General features: G+C 39.3%; 1 protein-coding gene across 2 annotated transcripts in view; it reads left to right on the top strand.

Annotated features, from left to right (window-relative positions):
- Positions 1-22,424, top strand: part of LOC139301041 (astrotactin-2-like) — a 241,614-nt gene that overhangs the window by 24,304 nt on the left and 194,886 nt on the right. For both annotated transcript variants that reach the window (XM_070924304.1, XM_070924303.1), the window contains exon 2: positions 18,869-19,056. In XM_070924304.1, the coding sequence (XP_070780405.1) occupies positions 18,869-19,056 (188 nt within the window). The remainder of the gene's footprint in view (positions 1-18,868; positions 19,057-22,424) is intronic.

Consider the following 22,424-nt stretch of genomic DNA (forward strand, 5'->3'; position numbering starts at 1 on the left):
TTTCAAACAAAGAAAGCTAAATTGAATGAAATGAGAACCATGCCTTTTGAGTTGTCAAAAAAAAAAGAGTAAAACATTATTTACATGGAGTCTAACGTTTGTGAGCATACATCCTGGGGGGGCATACTCCCGGACCCCCCTAGGGGGTTGGCATCTTTGTCACCTTTTTCACCCCTAATGAGTTTGCATCTATGTGTATACTGTTCAATGGCAGATTGTTTGGACGTCCTAAATGGATGCTGTTACATAAAAGATTTCCCCCAAGATATTAAGCCATCAAATGTGATTTTGTGCAATGAGGAAATCAGCAGGAGAGCACACCAGGGTAACATTTTTGATGTGATCACTACATGAATAACACAGTGTTAAGTCAGAGAACATGAAGGGTTATTAATGTCTCCTTTAATATCTTTTGGCTGTGTTTGAATTTACTTGTACATAAAAACACACTGGAGTTTGGTATCCTGTGGTGTGCTGTGCTACAGTGTAAAGGCACAGTATAGTCATTTTAAAACATGTTCTTCTGATTATGTTGCCACGAGAAAAATAATTGGAAACAATGTTATAACACGACACAAAACCTTTCAAAATCATCCTTGTATTGTGCTTTAAAATACATGCATATTGAAGACGAGTTGTTATAGGTATCTGACAAACGCATACATCATGCTTAATCCCAAGTATGACATTGTTTTCAGAACTAGGCCTGTCTAAGATGCAGCCTATACCCTTCCTTTCTAAAGGGACTGCATACAATGTCTCTGTATTGTTTTCACGTCTGTGCCAGACCACTTAGCTACCTTGGCTGGTGGGGCCTGCCGTCTGCCGGAGACCTCTCCAGGAGACTGTTGGCCAAAGAAAATAATTGATATCATGCTGCAGTAGCAGGCCAAAGTAGGATGATAGAAACATTGGAAGCCAGACAAAGAATTGACACCATTATGACATTTCCTATTGTGAATCCCTGTTGTTGGACAGTTATTCTCAGCCACTCCTTTTCCATGTATCTTTTTTTCTTTCTCTGCCTTTTTGTCTTTAGAAAACAGGCACACACACCTGCACAAGATGATCTTTCTTTTCTTTCATTTTGTTTCATGTTGGAAGCAGGTTGACACCTTGTAGCATCAATGAAATACTGTTCATTGAGTGTTTCAGTCTCTCTCCTTTTGAGAAATGCTTTTTGAATTGAGTGAGGGACGGGTGAAATGAGGGAGGTGTGTCCTTGTGATTTGGAATTGTCACTACCTATTGTTCCCACCTTGATGCATATGGACATTTCACAATGGCACTTCACCTCTGCTGCACATACTCAATTTGCTTGGTATGCACAACTCACAATCAACATTTACACACATACATTTCTAAGAACCTGTAGAGAATATCTTAATGGTTTCTAAAGCTACCCATTTGAGAATCTCTTTCATTCGTCTCCAATCAATGTTGAATTGCTTTCATACAACTCCACTCTGAGACCAGTCTCCTGCTCAGTTCTTCAGGTGAAAGTGTCGTTGTAAGTCAGCACATTTTATGTGAAATGTCTGCCCAATGCAGTCTGCAGGCAGGCTGTCTGTCTGCGTCAGCAAGGCTTTTTAAGTGCTTAATTATCATAAAGACATGCACTTTTCTCCTTTCTGGGAAATGGAGCAAGCTGTCAAAATGTTCTGTCTCATGTGCCTGTCCATGTCACTGCCCTGGTGGTGTGCATGGGTCGAAGTATAACCTGTCGAAAATTGTTAACCTGAAATGTACACTGTGTGTAGTAAGGTGGGTGAGTGGAACGGGAAATGTATGCTTCACACAAATTAAACAGTGATATTTAAAAATCGCCAAGACGACATAAGAAACACGTTCTAGTGTCAAAACTATGTATTAAAAAATTGGTGTAGCTCCAGCGATGGCAAGGACTGTTGGTTGATTGGTCAGTCCAACAATTAAATTCATTGCCATGGATTTGGTTCAAAATTCATTGTATCCAAAAGAGTAATTCTAATGATTTGGTAACATTTTTTATCTTGTATCACCAACTGGTCAACATGTTCACTTGCCTAACACTTAACCTACTGCATAAGGCCTATGATTAGTTTGGATTTTTCTTATTATCAACATATTCCATGAAAAGACCAAAACCACCAATAATTGTATCCTTATAACAAGTGTTGTTTGTGTAACTAAAGCCTCTTATATCTCAATCCTCTTATTATTCTAGACTTTAGTTAAACAAGACTCAACTAAAACTAATGACTAAATCCCCATCAACTTTAGCTGTGCTCTTAAATTAATGCTAAAATAGCACACTAACATGCTAGTGTTAACATTCTAAACATTAGCTAATTAACCTCACATGCTAGGTACATGCTAGCATTCAGCTGAGTGCAGCTGAAGGCGGTGGAGTACACCTCAGGCTACCAAAGTACAGCTAAGATTGAGTTTCAAAAAGTGGAGCTAACCTGACAAGCTGCAGATGTCCTGGAATGACCACTGTGAGTCATTCTGAGTATAGACCCTTTTGATTCTGGCCTTTCTTCTGGCTCCCACCCAGGCAAAATGATACATGTTTTGCCCCACTCATGGTAAAGGTCTGTTGTAAGAGTACAGTAGATATATTTTCCATCCATCTTTCATCCATCAACCAAGTTTGCTTTCTAGTAGGCTAAAAGTAGAGCCTCACAGGGCTGCCATTGTTGCTGTGGACTTTTAGACTATTTTTCTATTCAAGTCACTATGATAACATACAGTTTGTTTCAAGTACCATCAAACTAAATGAGGTACCCTCTGAAACTTGCCACTGGAATATGGCTGTACTGTTACCAACTGCCCCATAACAATTAAAATGGAAGCGAGAAAAGTGGAAAGTAACTGAGATATTTGGATGTATATTGGCATAAGGGACATGATGAATTATGATCGATACAAGAAGTGATGAGTGGCTGATTGCAGCAGCGATCATAGGGCAAAGATGGGTTGAAGCTACAAAAGAGGAGTTAACTTCAAATGACCATAAGATTGTGAAGCATGACTTTCCAAAAGAGAGGTAGATGAATAGACATGAATTAATCTTTCCTTACAATACCAATTATTTACTATCAGCAGTGATGAACGGGTTGGTATGGGACTAGAATAATCCTTGATTCATTGCCTGCAATTAATATGTGATAGATATTTTCCCAGTTCCTCCCCCAGAACAGATGTGTGTGTGAATATTCATAGTAGCATAGACTGTCAAGTGGACCTTATTTCGCTCTACTTGTTGCATGAACTTTTCATGATGTTTCTGTCACTTTCTATCAACCATGCCGCTGAAGTCTCCATGGTCCTCTGCAGCTTTTCCTAATCTTCTTTTACTTTTCATTTTCATTGTCAGTGTCTACACTATCCAGAGCTGGAAGCTTATACAGTACTGAGTGATATTGGAACTGGGTTCATATGCTGACGATAAGCCTCTTACGCTAATAAAGTATACCATGCCAAGTTGACTCTGATTCCCCACTTATTTATTTATCTAGAAAGGAGGGAAAAACAAAAGAGAGGAATTAGGTGGGATTAAGGTCTTTAGAGTTTTTATTCATTTCACAAGGAGGTGGACAGAGTGTTGAGGATATTAGGGATGGTTGGAAACCATCTACATTTGGATTATTTGCTATGGATTAATCTATTTTGGAAGTGTAATGGAATATTAGCAGCATTTTATTTATTGCCAGTTTCAGTGTTTAAGTCTTTATAAAATTACATCGTTAATTAGCTCTGTTAAGTCATGCTTTGAGGGTTTTAGATGTTTCATTGTATATCACAAATTATAATTGTTTAACATTTGAAGGAAACAAGTATTAAAGAAAAAAGCTGCTGTCGCTCATTGCAGTACTTGATCTTCAGTTGAGAACCTGAGAATATCCTGTTTTTTTTCTATTCAACAAAACTAGGAGTCTACAGCCACCGTAGCAGTGCCTCTAGCTAAATGGTAAGGCCAGCATGCTAAGCAGGTGTAATGTTTGCCATGTTTACCATCTTAGTTTAGCATGTTAGCTGATATTTGCTAATTGCTAATTAGCACAAATGAGAGACATGACAGTGTAATTGGTTTTTCAGGTGTTAAGTTAAAAACTAAAGATAAATTTTGACCAGATGATGGCTCAAAATGAAAAGTTAGGGTTTCATAGTCATTAAATGTCATCCTGATGATCATGATTGTCTGAATCAAATTTCATGACAATCCATTCAATGCTTGTTGAGACATTTTACTCAAAACCGTGAATGTGCAAACCAACAGACAGACCGACATTGCCATCCCTAGAGCCATGCTAGCAGCATGGCTTAAAAAAAAGTAATTTCACATGTCTATATTTTGACTTTAAGGTGCCATCACTGGTCAAATTTAGCAAATCAGTCCTCTAAGATGAATTGGGCTCAATTTTATACCGCACGTGGCTCAGCATCATCACGGCTCCACCACAGCTCTGTTTGGTTCGTTTTCTACTGTCCTTTTCCAGTGAGTTCTTGTTTTTCGTTGCGTTGTAGGATGAGTAATTTTAAAATAGAAAAAAAAATAGGCAGGGTTGATGCATTCTAAATCACGCAAGCTAGAGTCTCAGTGAATTTTGGAGTCTGGAATATGTCTAAAAACATTGAGCTGTCCCTGCAATTTCAAATTAAGCTTGTTGTATGATGAATATACTGAAGAATATACTAAAAAGGATTCATCCACCCCAGTAGGCACTCTGCTTTGTGACAGTAAGTGGATATCTGTATGGAACATTAAGAACATGTTCTGCCTCCATGGGCATGCACCTGATAACGTCTTTGAGTTCTTTATCATGTTTGGAAGACGTACTTTCATCAATATCTCTCAGTGTAAAAAGTTGTGATTCCACACTGTGTCTTTGCCAACTGCCTTTTTGATGTTCTCACAACTGATGTTTTTTCATCTTTACACAGCTCTGCCCTTATCATGGTCTTACAGTTTCCCTAATTTAGCTACACTTTTTAACTACATAATCAGTAGTTGGACCATCATTTTTGTCTTTGGTCCTTTTGTGTGTAAAATAAAATTGCCTAGTCTGAAACATCTGCACAATCTTCAGTTGGATTGAGAGGTGATGTGCAGCTTGAAGTAGGTTATTGATAAAGTTTGTGTGAAATGTCCTTAATTCTCAAAGATACCATGTTAGAACATGAAGATCCACAGTCATCAGGTCAGGTGACTTTTTGTGTAAAATTGTACCAACCACCACAAACTCTATCAGTATTGTTTATGTTTATCATTATAAATAGGGATACTGGGCTGGTAATGTCTGACTCAGAATTAATTTCTGTGAAACAGTGCAGGACTTTTCCCTTAAGGCTCCACACAAACCCAAAGGACATGACCTAATACTTATAGTGTGGTCTAGTCCCAGTTTTTTGTGTTCTTTGTAACAGGCTATCTGCTTGGTGGTTAGAGGGCTCAGAAGGTGAAATACTGGCATTAGTAGTCTACAAGGAATTGACACGGCTAACATTAGCAGACTGATAATTTGGCTCTGGTCCTCTTCCTGATTACATAGTGATCCATGTCTTGTAGCTAGTTGACATTAGTTGAGCTTAGTTGAGTGAGAATTGATTTTCAAACTATAAAGAATAATCCTTAGAAATGACAATTTGAAAACGGACTCTCCGGAAAATCTGTGTTTTGTGTTTTACTTGCTATACCACAAACATCACCACAGTGGAATGTGAGTGAACAAAATAAGGTAAATATCCAACCATCTGAGTTGGGATCCACCATGCACATTTGTCATTTGTTTCCCTGTGTCACTGTCTCATGAGAAACGAAGTACTTGACTTATGATCATGTACATTCACAGTCACCCCCTTATTGCGTTGTAGGTCAGGAAGCCAGTTAAAGTGAACATGTTGGACACAGCTGGGGCATGACGCCTTACAGTGCACTACTGATTTATATCCAGTGACAGGGGACCCAACTCAGCATGCCAATGGCATTACCATCATTAATCAGGCGAGACACAGCCATGCCCACAGGAAATTAATTAACTCTTAAAAATCAGCATAGGCTCATTATTTATAGTGGGTAATTTATCGCAGGATTGTGCATGTCTTGTCATACCATATAACCCCACATTCACATATGAAGAGGGTAAGGAGAGAAAGAAAGAGGGCGACAGTTGAGACAGAGGAACAGAAGTGCGAAGACAGTCAATGCCAATGAAGTGCCTTGCACTGATTTTAATTAGTGTAGGAATTTTCTGCTTTGAATAACTGTCAGTGCTCCAGATGAACAGTTTTAGCAGCTTAGAACACACTCCTTAACGTCTGTCCATGACATGGATGAGTGCAGAACACAGGACCTTATGAAATGGCACCAGTTCTTTAAATATAGAGAGGAGTAGCTCTACTTGCTGGACCTTAGCTTTGACTCTGTAGCCAATAAAATGCTGTAGATCAGATTTGATTGCCAGATCCTATTTCTAAATCATTTGGACAATAGTTGGATGTTTGGAGGGAACTGCTACTGTTTGAAGGACTTGGAAAAAGGTTTAGTATAATGTTCTGGAGTGGCTAGCCCCAGTCAGTGCCAGTGTTGGACATGTTGTGTTCCCAGCTAAATCCAGTGGTTAAGTCTCCCTGGAACCATGTGTAGCCCCCATTGGCCAAGGACTGACTCCTGCCAGTTTATTGCTAGATTTTTCCCCTCCCTTTTGCTTGCTTTGAAGTACCCTACAGAGTCAATGAAATGATAAAAATATAAAAATGTTCTTTTCACTTTCCCTTTGATTGTAGAGTGCTAATATATATAATTATGTGTTTTTCCAAGTCAGTAAATGATAAATATATACTTGCCCCTTGAGAGTATAGTGGGCATTCTATCTACTAAAAGACCGACAGTGCATTAGGATTTCATCATGTTAAGTGTGTCTATGTTAGGATAAATTTGAACCAGATTGAGAATATTTTAGTGTATTCATAAAACTGCTTTATCGAGAACATTTACCGCATAGGCATATTAAATATTGCAGTGCCAGGAGGAGGAAATCTGTGAGGACAAGTTTGGGTCGTAAGAATTTTTAAATTGTCAATACAGTACAATGATGTATGAATTATGTCCTTTTTGACATACTACAGTAGTGCCAACCACTTGAGAGATGGGAAAAGGGCAGCTAGGGCAGTGGGTTGTCAGCCCAAGCAACATTTTCTTAGAAAAGGAAACCCATACTGACAACAAACACCTGAGGGAATAGTGGGGAGGGGATAAAAGGGATGAGCACACTGGTCACAAAGAGCCAATAGATCTAAGGTTAACATGGTAATGGACAAGTAAGTGTTAGATGCCTCAAAATTTTACAATTGAGAATGAAATGCACAACTGCAAGCAACACAACACTTTAGGTGTTGTAACAAGAGAAACTGAGAAAGAGCCAGACCGGGGAACCTTTTAAGTATTTCAAGAAGACAATAAATGAATCAAGTGACTGTAAGATTACTGATGGCAGCAGAGGTTGTGCCCGGGAACCACTAGCCAAGAGAGACATGGTATGGAGACTGCCAGCAACGACTACTCATCATAAAACTTGTGGCAGAGATTTATGAAACATTCCATAGAAAAATAGGACAATAATGGCAGCTCTGCAAATAATTCTCAGGTTTTTAGGGCTGTGAAGGGAAAAATGGTAATCTCTTCAGGTTCAGTAAACATTTTTCTCAGGTTGCAGAATGTTAGCCACCTGGCAAGCGTATGAAGCATCTACTGTGATGATTCTATGGAGCAAGATTTGGCTGCAATATATTACCAAAAGTGGCATTTTATCTGAAGACCTGCCACTGACTAGGGTGAAGGATATAGTGCAAAAAATGGAGAACATATGGATCCAAAGGCATAAATATCAAAGAACATCAATTCAGGATGATAATCTTTGCCAATAATTTGACATAGCCTGGTTCTGCTAATAATCTGATTGAGAGCCCAAACAGAGTGCGAATACCTCATAATCTGAAAGATATTTAATTCTGTTTTAAAAGGGTGGTTTAGATTTTATAATTAATTCGGACTACCCTGATTACTTAGTATATTTGGAATAAATATAATCTTTCTGCACATGCACATCCACCAGCCTGCTCCATGAACCGCATCCACAACGCACTGAGAGTGCCAACAGAGTGCCTGTGTAGCGTCACTCTCTGACCCTCTATGAGGACAGGAACAAGCTAAGGTACAACTTCCGGACCCTTCCGGATATGAGGATGATGCTGCCATATACAGTAGAGAGAGAATACTGTAGAAGCAGGTAATTGAGATGCAGACAAGGAGGAAATGGAGAACAGAAGAAGCAATAGAGCCCACTGAATCTTTACCACAGAATCCTCAATGGTATACCCAATTACTAGAGCAGGACTTGATTTATAATCCTGAAGCTATTTCAGGGTGAGGTTAGTGAGCAGAGGCTTAAGTCCAGCAAGAGAATGGGAATACAACAGAAAGTAGCCTGAAGCCAAGTGGGAGCTGGCTGTGGACAGAAACATCCCATGTAGCAACCCCTGACAGGCATGACCCATCATGTATCAAATCCTTGACCAAGCCATTTGTGATTTTCTCCTCTTCCCCAACAGCATGCTGAGATATGGAAGACTCCCACTTGAATTCTCACTATACAATTGTCCTTGACGAGTTTTCAGTTGGGTACACTTAACGCATCATGGTCTGCTGTTAGACTATTACTGTTGGCGAAGGCCATTACTGTTGGCCCTGGAACTGCGACCCAAGCAGGGTGATCACAGAAACCATCTACCAGCTGAGATCTGTGTGACCAAGACGATACAGCTCATAAAGCAGACTGGCAGCTTCATCCAAATTTTAAGCCAAAACCTATATCAACCCAAACTTCATAAAGTTGGTGATTCATATTGATTACTTACCACACCACATCAAAATTCCCACTCCCATTTTCTTACCAAGAAGAAAAGAACTGAAGCTAATTGATGCTGTATGAAATGAAGGAATGACTTGAAAATGTATGCTTTTGAAACTTGTTGTAAAGCAGGCAGACCAGCAGTAATATATACAGGATGTAATCCATTGTAATTGCCCTTGAAAGGGAAACTGTAAATGTATCAGTTAAAAACTGGACAATATACACACATCGTCAGGAATTCATGCTGAATTCACCTCATTCTTCTTCCTTGACTGATCGTGAAAGCTTTCTTTATTGAGAGAGTTCATTGATGGTTCAAAGTACTTTCACCTGTAGTTCAACTGACTTTGCTATGCATGGTGTCGGAGCAGCGAAATGAATGCAAACTGATTTTTGCCGCTCTGCATTGCATTCTCATCACTCTTCTCAATTTGTAGTAAGGTCATTTTGAGACAAGACTGTAAAAATTCATAGCTAGCTATGCTGTTATCCTGCGTTGCTGTGCACAGTGCAAAAAACAGTGCGGCGATTCAACTGAAATAACTTGTGTGGGGGAAACTGGGGGGGGGGGTGGTGGTGGTGGTAACGTTTTAGGGAGCAGCGTGTCATTTTTCCATTAGCTACTGGATGAGTTAAAAATAAAACCGAGGCAAAAAAGCTGTAACAACAAATATGAAAACCTTGGTTTAGTCCCTTTTCACTTTGCATAACAGTCGGGACAGAGATATTGAAAGCTTGGCCCAAATCCTTGATAAAGCCTTCTTACTCTTTACTAAGTCCTCTCTGCAGGTGCTCAAGATCCAAGTGAAATCTATTGAACACTCAATGTCAGCAGAACCCTTATTACAAGGGCTCATGTTCATTTTAGTGCTCACTCTGCGTCCTTACTGTGTTTTTCCTCATCCGTTTTCTTTTATCCGTCTCTTCTTTAAGATCTTTCATCTTTTTTCATCATTTGCGAGGTTTTGGCTAGAAGTGCTGAGCTCAATTTTGAGTTCATACTGTAGTTTTCTCATTCTTTAGATTTTGCCTTGAGCGAGAGTGATTTCCACTTAGCACTGTCTCTCAGAGTTGGATATTTGATGAGATGAGGTTGCCCACAACCACAGAGTAAGAACACAAAGGCCTGGGAGCCATCACACAGTGGAGATAACCCTAACCCTGAATATTTGCTTCCTAATTTCATGCTGCCTGGCATAAACAAACCTGTCCACTGAAAAAAAATTGAACACAAAGTTTTCTCCATTAGCACCTGCATGTGTCAATTCAGGATTTAATCAGTGAAACTGAAGAGGAATCAGAGGAATACCTGATTAGCACAGCATTGATCATAGAGCCTGACAAACTGATGCACTAAACATATGATAAACATTAGCATGTGTTAACAAAGTGAGCTGTCTCACCTTAAACCAGGTGTTTGTTTGCTTTCCTTTGTACAGATACCTCTCCCCCCTATGCTGATCAGCTCAGCATTCTGAGCAGATCCAATGTAACTGCCATCTTACTATTAGTTTATTTTTGCAGAAGGCAAGCAAGCTCTAAAATCCCGCTGTACATTACCTGCCCAGCACCAAACACCAGACACAGTCCTCCACAATTTCCCTCAGAACTTGGTGGAGAACAAACCACAGCTAAAAATCGAGTGAATTCATCAGGTTGACTCAAACACAACTCCAAATGAATGCTAATGTTGCTTCATATCTGCTAGATGGGTAAATAAGCAGCTGCCATATCAACTTTATAGGGTGATAATATGTCAGTGTTTTGTTTGCAGCTTGCCTACGCCGGCCCAAGTGGCCGAAATAATCAGTGAATGTAGGCGAGTTGATAGTACAGATCACTTGATCCCTTCTTTAGCGACCTCTGTCACTAGCAGGGCTAGCTAGCGTCAATATCAATTCTTTAACTTGCTCCCACTGCTTTGCTGTTTTATGGGCCTCTTAATCACTGAAACCTTTTCTATTGTAAAGCAAAAATCCAAATCCCACCTTTGTGTGGCTTGTCCAGCTTTTAATGGGCTAGTTGTTGCCCCTTGATGATTTGCTCATAAAATCCGCCTTAAAACTGAATACATTTACAGTTCTAAAATTGTGTTTGAATTAGTGGGAAGTAGTAGTTCCTTATGCTGAACAAGAGGGAAGGATGTCATCTAGAGACAAATCCAGGAGCTGCTCCACTGATCATAAACAACAGAAAAATTCAACACTATGATGATACCCATGGCGATTTTACTGGGATATGGGTATATTTTACGAATCACAGCTGGAACTCATTTGAATAGAATGTCTCAAAAATCCTACGAGCCCACAGAGTCAAAATCTAATTCAGTGTCAATGGACCATCTCCAAAACGTATTACATGAATACATCTACAATTCAATCCTCAATGCTCCTATTTCCAGCAAGGGAGATGGCAGTCTGTGTTTGGAGATACTCACTTTAATGTCTGAAAGTAGAAGTGGAGTGTCCTCTGAATTCAGTCTACAACCAAACTATATGCACCATACATTAAACAATATATTCAACATCATGACTACCAATCATAGCACAATCAGGCTGTGTGTAGATAATGATAATCACTATCAAGGTTGCACTGCCTCCAACAGTCTAACAGACAGCAGACATGGGGTCAAAGCCATTTTGGGTACAAATTCATGCATTACAATATACTGTCTAGGAGCTGTCACATATATACACAACCTTCTGGCTGCCCACACAACAAGTGCGTTCCCAAAAGGTTGGCACTCATCAGTTTAAAGGTGATCATAGCAGTGCAGAGTCAGTGATTGTGCAAGCCTGACAGCTCCATGACAGTTTGTCAGCTCGGCAACAAGCCAGTGTCATCAACATTTACTATGATGAAAGCTGGCATCCTAAAGGCACTTTGCTGGCTGTCATTACATACGTGGCGTAACGCGTCCGTCTTCCACTGACTGCACCCCACGTCTCATTGCTCAGGCTGCCTATAGCATGGATGTCTTGTGACAACACAATATGCAGATGAATATTCAGTAATTCATACGAGAGAATAAGGATTGGATTCATCGGTTTCAAATGTCTCGGCCCAAAATGAAAGCAAGGACAGAAAAGGAGAGGTGAGAGTGTGTGAAAGAGAGAGAGACAAGCAGACAGAGACAAAGAGACAGAAAGGGGAAGGGGATTTATCAGTCTGACACTCATCAAAAGTGTTCAAGAATATTAGCATACCTCCTAGACATTCAAATTCTGCCTCAAAACGTCCCTGTCAGCTGTGACAATGGCAAATTCTACATGTTTTCACTTTTTAACTTCACACCACTGTCGGCTGTCAACAGGAACTGTTCATCAGCAGCAAAACAAAGGCTGAAAAAATGCATTATTTGATTAGCTACTAAATGGTCTTGATGTCATATCCTCCTATTCCAAAATGCTAATTATGCCATTACCATTTATAATGACCTGATGGTAGCTATGGAATATTTAGGCAAATACAGGATGAGCTTCAAATGACATGCAGGGTTCCCCTTTCCAATTTAACACCCGTGTAACTAAATGTCACCCTAATGTGTCATTACTATTTCATTACATACTAATGAAATAGTTGGCATTCACATAAAGACCAATGAAAATGAACACATTTAAAAATGCATTTTCTTTTTCAGGAAATGTAAGAGTGTTATCTACACAGGCCTGACACACAGATATTACGCATTGTGTTTGGTGCAAATGTAGGCATTTTGGTTGAATTAGGATTTCAAATTTAGAACTGGTAAAAATACCTACTAAATACTAAAAAGACTGATTTTGAGTGGCGTATCGCTTAAAGTCTTCTATATCAAGCCTATGAAAAGTCTAGTGCGTGTTTTCCACTTTTAGTCGCATTGCCAACACATACTAACGTCACTTTATCCACTGTGATAGATTGATAGACTGTGATGTCACGCAAGTTTGACATTTTCTCAACAAAACTAAATTATCTAAATGGAATGGCTGTCTGCACTGGCTACTTGTTGCTGTGGTGTTTCATCTCTGGTTTTAAATAGTACAAATAAACACACAAAATAAAGGGAGTGGTAGCATTAAAGGTGATTTTAAACTGTCCTGTTCATATTTACAAAAGTTCTAATAATAATCTAGTACTAGGGTTTCTATTGAACATTCAGGTTGTGAAATTAACAAAAACAAGCAAAGCAAAGAAAACACTGTCTGTATTTCTCTCCTCCATTCAGACTTCCAAGTCCTGTAGACTGCTGTCGCTATACTTCCTAGCTCAATCAGCACTGTGGGATCCAATTCTGTTGACTCACCACCTGTTTCTCTATATGACCTGTTTTTCACCTCACTTCCCTGCATGCTCCTGACTGCAGAGGCCACTTTATACACTTTTACACATGACATTTATCAAGATGAAATGTATCAGTAACACTCACACCACCACTGATAGTCTTACTAGCCACTAAATTACAGCAGTTCATGAATGAAACTAATTTGTTCAAAAATGTGTTTTATACCATTTTCTGTGATGATTACATGTTCCTAATATAATGGCACACTCTCCATGGGCCTGTTATCTAAATCTGTCTCTGATTTAGTCACTGACAGACTGTCTTATAAGTATTTACAATGAGTAAAGCATTCTAAATATGTATGATTGTTGCTCTGCAGAAAGAAAACACCCTTTCTAGTTAATGTCATTGGAGCAGGAGGAATGTTAGGGAATTTGAGATCAACTCTGTCCTTTGAGTTCTTAGTGGGGTCCTCTGAAGGATCTCCTGCTAACAAGAGACCCTGCCAATGCCACTCAGGCCTTATCACTGATGTCCACACCCACACTAGCTCCTACTGCGCTCAATCACAGCGGCAGCTGTTAGACTGCACACTGACCACCTCCTACAGAAAACCAATCATATTTTCAGAGACACTGCCAGTGAGCCTCCCAGCATGAAGGAGAAGGTGACTTATGACTTCAGAACACACAACCAAGGCGTGGCAGTAACAGTATTAGGCAGTCGCAGTGAGTGTTTAAAAGAAAGCAGATATTTCATCCTTTTTTCCCCCAATAAACATCCCAGAAGTGAAGTGAAAGTCACAGCCACATAATGCATCTTGCTTCTGAGGATTTTTACAGAAAAATAAAAACACTATAAATGTAAACAAAAAAATCCAAACATAGCTATCCACAAATATTGCTAAACATCATCACCTACATATTTTCCAAAAACAAAGACAAGTGCAAAGTCAGCAATGAATAATAGAACAGCATTTGTTTTATAGCGGGACTAACAGACCTCTGGGAACCTGTTGTGACAGTGTAAATAGAATGAACAAATAGCTGCATGCCATTGGTCCCACGGTGAGACAGTGGATTATCTCTCATATCAGCAGTGAATACATTCTTCTTTGTGTGTCATCGTTCATGTGTCTGTGTGTGTATGTGCATTTGCACGTGCGCATGCGCATCGACTGTATGTTTGTGAGTCCGTACCTCCATTGTTGCTCAAGGCCAACTAAATTTATTTGAAAAAAATGAACCCTTGCTGATTTTATTGTGCAATTAAATCAACATATATTTTTGGTTTTCTACTGGCAGAAATTAGCACCATTAACACACTAAAAACCAGTTAAAGTGTAATTTATGGTTGGATCTTTAAATGCTCTGTCCCTTGCGCTCCTCAGGATTAGTGAGGCAAAGTGCCAAACACAAAAAAAAAAAATCAGGAGCCCTCCTACTCCTAATGTATTTAAAGTGACACATTAACAGGATAAACAGTCCCCTTATCTGCTGAGTGCATAGGCTTCTTCTAAAACACTACAATCCCATTAACAAGACCTATTCTGATTTCTCTCTTAGTATAATGTAAGGCTTGTCCACCGATGGGGGTTGTCTGCCAGTGCCAAAGTGGGAGGCTTTGGTGTAATAGTACACACATTAAGATTTACTAATCCTTTGTTTTGGCCTTTTCAATTGAGACCTCGGTCAAATAAGAAGGGTAGAATGCATTGACACTGTGATTTTAAACTGCATTACAGCATTCATGTCAACCCTGTGCCAAGGGAAGAAAAAATAAAAAATGAACATCTGCAAACATATAGATACGGCTACCAACAAATAAGGATTATGCCCTCGAGATTCGCAATGTGGAGGGGCCTCCCTGGTACTGAGTCAGAACCAATATATTTTACTTTCTGTAAAATCTGACTTTCTGTTAAATTTGGGGAATATTTACTTAGCCTGCTGCAAATAACAACCTGTGGCACAACATTTTCAAGCGGGATTTTTAGCGGGATATTCACTAAAACTAGAGATGTAAATAAGCCAGCAGCAGATTACTAATGTACACATGTTGCACATGGCTGGAAAGCAATGGAGTACAAAAGTGAGACAAGAGTGTATTCATCCCATAGAGAGAGGCTGTATATGGGGAAATACTGGGTTGATGGCCAAATGCCATGAGCTCAACAAAAAGATCAGTAATTGAATAAGTTATGAATATCGTAACAATATGCACATATACAATAAGCCAAAGAAGTTGGAGATTGCTGCAAATGGATAAAAAATAATATATTTTATTTTTTCATTTAAACTTTCAAATTCATATTCAACCAGGAGTTTGTAGCTTTATCAGGGCTGTGAGGCCAAAAAGATTTCCTCTCCGAATTTATCCCAGTGAGTAGCTGTTACAGAGTTTGTCTACTTAAGGTACCGGTATTCTTTGTGTCAGTGTTAGTTATTGTTGTGACCAGCCAGGGATTACTTTTCAAAACATGTCCTGTTGGTGCAATTGGACTCTTTGAGGATACTTTGAGTTTTGTCTGCTAAACAGCAAGCTTTTTTAATGCAAGACACATGCAAATTCACTTGATCCTTTTCCTGACATCCATGTTTCCTAAAAGCTCATCATTACAATGTTCTTCAGTATGAAAAATAGGTCACTGAGAATAATTTTGAAAATGGCTACTACTAAGAGCTGTACCATCATTACACAATGACTTCAACAAAAAATGCAAATGTTAGCTGATGATGTCTTTCTAAAGAAACTGTAATTTTCATTGACTGAAATCAATGGCTGCTTGCAAGGTTGGAATGAATTTAAAACATCTATGTTCTGGTACACTGCATGTAGTGTATGCTTTGAAAAATGGTCAGGAGTAATGTAAAGAATACACGATTTGTGCTTAATGGCCTAAACTATGCAAAACCACGAGTATGGTCCCTCATAGATTCAGATTAATGGATGATTCCGCAACAGCAGTCTGCCACTTTTTTGTTATTTGAGCAGTTTGGAATAATGTGATGTATTTTTGTCTATTTTCTACTGGAGCTTTATGGCCACAGTGGTGATAACCAATAAGAACAAGACAAGTGCTTCAAACGGGCTGTTTTACCCTATAAAGATCCAAGCATCTGATTATCTGTGATCCATACAGTTAATGGAGACGTTTCGCCTGGGTCTATGAAATGTTCACTATGGCATTCCTTTGCCTTGTCCTTGGGTCTCAGTTTGGGAGACACTATATTGCTGACACCCTTGCTGGGAGCACACTGGCTTTAGTCACACATACACAGCAGTCACGTGCACACACAGTCATGCGCATATACACATTAATAATGTTCCTCCTAATGAATTACAAGCAGACCTTGAGGCCATACACCTATATCCCAGTAACATCTGGCTTGGTGCCCAATGACAAGCCTCATAGCACAAAAGACAAGGACACATACACACACACACGCACACACAATCCTTTTGTCTTTAAATAGCATGCTTACTGAGCTTCCTCATCTACATAACAATCGTACCAAGGGTAGGTAACAGCCCTAGAAACTATTACTGTCCATCCATCCTGCATGTGATTGCTCCTACTGCAAGACTCGCTTTTCAGTTTTTTAAAATGAAAATCTCTTTTAATTCGGATCAAACTAAATGTCAGTGTTGTGCATAATCAGAGTTATTTAAAGCTATGAAAATGCACATAAAGCTTGTGAGCAAAGTTCCAAGGTAAATTTGACAGGAGCTTGATAAGCTCTGTTTAAAACAGGAACAGATGGCAGGAGGCACCTCACTGTTGGCCCAGCAGACAAAGCTTTATCTCCTGTCAAGGTGAAAGGTCAAGCAGTGTGTCTTCAGCACACAGATTATACATAAAGAGTTGAATAGCCAGCAGTTATGGCATTTAAGAATTTCACACCCTACAAAATTTTATCATAAGCTGTAGTCAGCAAAAGAGGTGAGAACGCCTCACTGTAACGGGGAAGGGGGGGGTGTTTAAAATGTACTTTCAGAGGTTGTTTCAGAAGGATTTAGGATAACGTGTACATTGTCTTAATGCTGAAATAATCAATGAGTAGAATACATGATTTCACAAAAATGTTGTTGATGTTATTTATTAATCATGTAATTCATTTATCAAGAAAAAAAAACCGTGCTGGTTGCTGCTTCACATTATTATTTGTAAATTGAATGTCTTTGACTTTTGGACTGTTGGTCAGACAAACAAGCAATCTGAGGATGCTGCCACGGACTGGACGGTGCTGGTCATTTTTCACTATTTTCTGAGATCTTATCTCTCTTATCGAATAATTAATTGATGAATTTATAAAATAATAATCAAGATCAATTTAGGAAAAGGATAAAGGAAAGCATAAGGAAAATAATTGTTAATTTCAGCCCTACATTGACTATGTTTAAGTAACGTTACCTACTAGTTAGTAGAGCATTATAAGATGAGGTCTGTTATGTTATTTCTGAGGGAATGTTTGTTCTGCATGCTCCCTCCCTGCACCTGAGGGGCCATGGCACTATTGAGCATAGCTCACATAACCCTCCTCTGCCATCCATGTCCTCTGACCCAGAGTCAGTGGGTTAATAACCAGCTGTACCGAAAGCCATTTGTCATTTGCTACCTGCCACTGATAGGAGATGTCAGCAGATGTCTATGCCCTTGTCACCCAGCCACATGACAAATACTGTATCAAGCCTCGCAATCTGAGGCTCCCTGAGGCTTCTCAGTACTCCTCTACTGAACAACCACTCCCACTTGATAGCATTAGATTCATGTGCCATGATCCATATCGAGATAAACTAGTGATCCCCTTGCTCTTTTTCATCTCCTTTTTCCATTGCCCCATAAATTGCAATTTTTTGCAGTTTTTTTTCTTTCATTTTTTTATTTTTTCCTTTTACATGTTTTTCTCTTTCCTTTGCTTTTAAATGTTTCCAGCTTTTCTTTGATGTTGGATTCTTAATGCCTGCACTGGCCTGGAGCTAATGGTTTTATATTGGTACAAAATGTACGACGATTTATGCAGATAAGAAGAAGACATTGAATGGTGAGACAGCATTTCTACAACTGCTTTCGACATGTGAATTTAATCGAGCTTGATAAATCCATTGTCTTCCCATTTGTAGAGTTTTTGTGCCTGTGTTTCTTGCCTGACAAAAAAGAGGAGTGTAAACAAATGGATATTAACAGGAATAAGCCTTTCCCATCTGTGACTCATTTTGTCTTGAAGTTCTGTATTGATTGTAATGGCTGAAACATTTGTGATGCTTGCCACTTACTCATTTTGAATTTAGACAAATCTCTGACTAATACCATGGGTGAAAAAGTTGTCATCATAAAGATTTCATCAAAGCAGCTAAGCAATGCAATGGCTTGACAGTAATTCTTACCGTGCCAACTGCATAAAATTATGACAGCCTAAGAAGTCTGTCCAGCTATTCAAGAGTTCAAGGTTTCTAGTTGAAGCACAGTGTTGATGTGCGTTGAGACAGAGCACTGCACTAGAATACTAATGCATAACCTAACATTTGAACTTTGGTTCACTGTTCACAGGCTATTTAGATGTTGTTGTTTTTTTCAAATGTTCACATAATAAGGTTTGGAAAACATGTACTTCAGCACACAGTTTTAACTGTCAATTTCTCATGGATAAAATGTTGATTGATCACAAACTGTTTCTCCTTTTTTCTTTCTCCCTGTTCTTTGCAGAGATGTCGGGTACAGGAGAAGATATTTCTCAGGTACACTGGAAGCAGCAGTGGTTGGAAAATGGGACGCTGTACTTCCATGTATCCCTGACAGAGGCTGAGCTTCTAGCCCAGACAACACAACCCACAGCCCGGGAGCCTGCTCATGTCCTACATGAACACATGCATCTGCTGCACATCTCAGTTATGGTAAGTTACGGTCACCTAAGCCTAAGAGAGATATGAATGCATGTGTAGCATGGCAAATACATACAGAAACACACCGTTGTTGACTATCTTTTGCAGTTAAGTATGACAGTCCTCTATGTGGTCATCCACAGTGTCGAATGTGCGACTGGTGGTTGCTCGTGTTTGGACCTTCTTCGTTCTGAAGGTCCTTTTCATGGAGTGTCATATAGTGACATTTTAGTCTGTATAGGGGACGATCTTCTCATGTGGTGGTTATCATATGAGTTTTTGTCAACTTAAGTAAGGTCACGCAGAAAGTGGCACAGAAAATCTTGGTGATGTAGAGAATACTCAACGGGGTACTACTGTAATTGGCGAGCTAACAGCTAACATGCTAGCGCTAGTCACGTATCTTCTCAAGCTTCTTTCTATTTTCATGGTAAAATGCTGTTTACTCCACCATGGCATTTTTGTCAGTTATGGAAGAGGGAAACAAAGCTTGTCACTAATGGGACAATAAGTTCACACAGTTTATTCAAAAGACATATTTGTGACTCCTGTCCCATCACTGTCTGCAAACCATTCCTCCTTAGAAGAGCAGTTCATACTCTGACAGAGGAGGTTTATTTATGTTGATGGTGCGACAAAGCTAATAAGCTATGATAGCTTCCTCCTTTTGGACACTCTAGCTTTCCGTTTCCCAAAAGGTTATACAGTCAAGACAGCTTGCTATTGGTCAACAAGGTGAAATTGTGTTTCAAAGTTGAACAACAATGCACAAAATTTGCATGGATTTAACTTGCCCTCGTGAGAAAAATTTATCACAGCGATTCCATCGAAATAGACTTATTTCACCACAAAATGTTGCCGTTTTAAATGCTGGCGTGATAAAGGATCTATGTATAGAGGGTAACTGATGAGCAGTCTGCCAGAGTTGTGTGTGTTGTTGCTCCTGTTAATCTTATTTTATTATTAAGTGTGCTGAGTCATGTTGGTGTGATAATACACTTCAAATACGCATGGACTTCACTCCATACTGCATAATGAGTTTGGTGATCATTTTTTTATAGTGTTCGTCCTACCAGCTGGTATTTTTTTCACCAGAAGCATTGGAGTTAGTTTGTACTGATGCAGTGAGTGGAAAGAGTAATGACTTCGTAGACAACAAGTGTGGTATGGAGGTTAAGATCTTCAAATGGCTCAACAGTCTGGTGAAGACAGAACTAAAGCTGCATAGCTTAAGCAGTGGTGCACCTCTTGGTATATTAGTTCTTGCTGAATGTATGCTGTGAGAGTATGGGGTAGTTTCAGTGTTTTAAAGTATGCAATTACTAACTGTTGGCAGGTGGAGTAGAAAGCTGGTTAGGCAGTGATCAGTAGGAGACCTGAGTTTTCTATATATCCAAGCTTAAGCCCAGTGCTGTATTCTTGTACGTGTATCATCACCATACTACAGCTTTATGACTGTGGTGTATAAGGATTTGCTATTGCTTTCAATCTAGGTTGAAGTACCTTATTCACATACACATGTACACACACTACAATGCAGCTGCTAACTCACCTCCTACATACTTCTGATTTGCAGCATTCTAAGACCAACCTTTGCTCTTTCACCACTTTATGTATTTTAATTGACCACTCTCTCTCTCTTTGTATTTGGTAACATCATCTCACCTTTATGGATGTCAATACTTTTTAAGTGCTTTATCTCTTCTTGTTAAGTTATTGTAAAAAACCCTGGTTGTGTTTTTCCGGCTTCGGGTCTCATGTTTCGCACCTGTTCTGTTTTTGCCTTTCTCTGCCTTACCTCTCCTTGCACATCCCACCACCTCCTCTATTTCTGTCTCTCCCCTCTACTCCGTGCACCATCTCCTCGCTCTATCCACCTCCGCGTTCTCCCGAATCCTCTCACCTCTCCTGCTCACAGCCCCACTTCCTCCTCTCTCACCCTCGAAACACTGTTGGTGACACATTTTTAAGGGGTGTGCATCACACTGTCATGACTACGCCATAGAAACGGACATAAACATGAACATCAAGCATAATGAATGAATATGACTTGTGTGTATGTGACATTTGTTTTAAGTCACTTTAAATTGACACTGCAACCTGACATCTCTGTCTTGACAACTTGACATGAACTATTACACTATAGTCCTTTAGTATACTTAGCATTATTGTTACTGTGCATACTATAATCACACCATTACTTAAAACGTTATTCTAGACACCGTCATAAAAATATTTGACAGTTAAGTAACATTTAAACCTGCCATGAAATATTTATGACAGGCTATGTCCCCAATGTCAAGCTGTCAAAACGGGGAATTTTCAGAACAGTGTCAACTTTGCACTGAAAGTGACAGTGATGATAGTTGTAAACATTCAGAAAGTTGAACTTAAGTTCAGGTCTGTTTTCATGCCTTATGCATGCACTTTCAGATAAGTTAATGTAATTGCACCATTTCTCTTTTGATTTTTTCAGTCTGCACCTTGTGACCCTCCTTTCAGGGCTCTCGTATGAAAAAGCTTATTATCAAATCCTGTCTTGCCAACAGTGAAAAACCTTCTTCTAAAAATCTGCGTATCATTTTCCTGTGACCTTCATTTTGATTTGCAAATAGTTCTGTCAGATTAAAAGTATTTCCAAAACAGCCACTCACACCTTTGTCTGCTCCTCCATACAGCAGAGTCCTCTGCACTCCTCCTTCAGTATCAAGGCCCTTTTAGCTAACTGGTCTAAAATGCAGCACCGAACAGAGGTTACAAAGTAAAACTAAATAAAAGTAGAATCTTGGTTTCTCAACATTGGCTCCCTATTAAAACAAATAGATTTGAATAACTGCTAAAGCACTTAAACAATAAGACCTATCACAGCTTTCCATTTCAAGGCTTTTACTCAGATGTAACCTCTTATACATACATCGGCATATTGAGGTTTACATCAAAAGCAAATCTGACCATTATATAGATCAGCCTTGGTGAAGAAATTCAGTCTCCATCATCTCTGTCATCTCATCTTTTACCTTAATGCTGTAGATTGATTTTATACTTGGTAGTTTGTATTATATTTGATTAACTAACATTAACATATTTCTATATTTTAGTTTTGGTGTGTCCATTTTGTTCCATATATATTTTCATTTCCTGGAACTGCTTCTTTTGTTGGCAGTCCAAAGAAATGCAGCTTAGGTTTACTGGCAACTCTAAATTGACCATATGTGAGTGTGAATGTTGTTGTCTCTCTATGTGTGTTAGCCCTGTAAAATGGTCCAGGGTGTAGCCTGCCTTTTACCCAATGCCCAGTGGATGCTGGGATAAGCCCAGAGCAGAACCATTACAGAAGATTGATGGATTGGTGTCCCTTTTTTTGTTTTTGATATTGGATC

Source organism: Enoplosus armatus, chromosome 18 (genome assembly GCF_043641665.1).
Source record: "Enoplosus armatus isolate fEnoArm2 chromosome 18, fEnoArm2.hap1, whole genome shotgun sequence".
Classification (NCBI taxonomy): Eukaryota; Metazoa; Chordata; class Actinopteri; order Centrarchiformes; family Enoplosidae; genus Enoplosus; species Enoplosus armatus.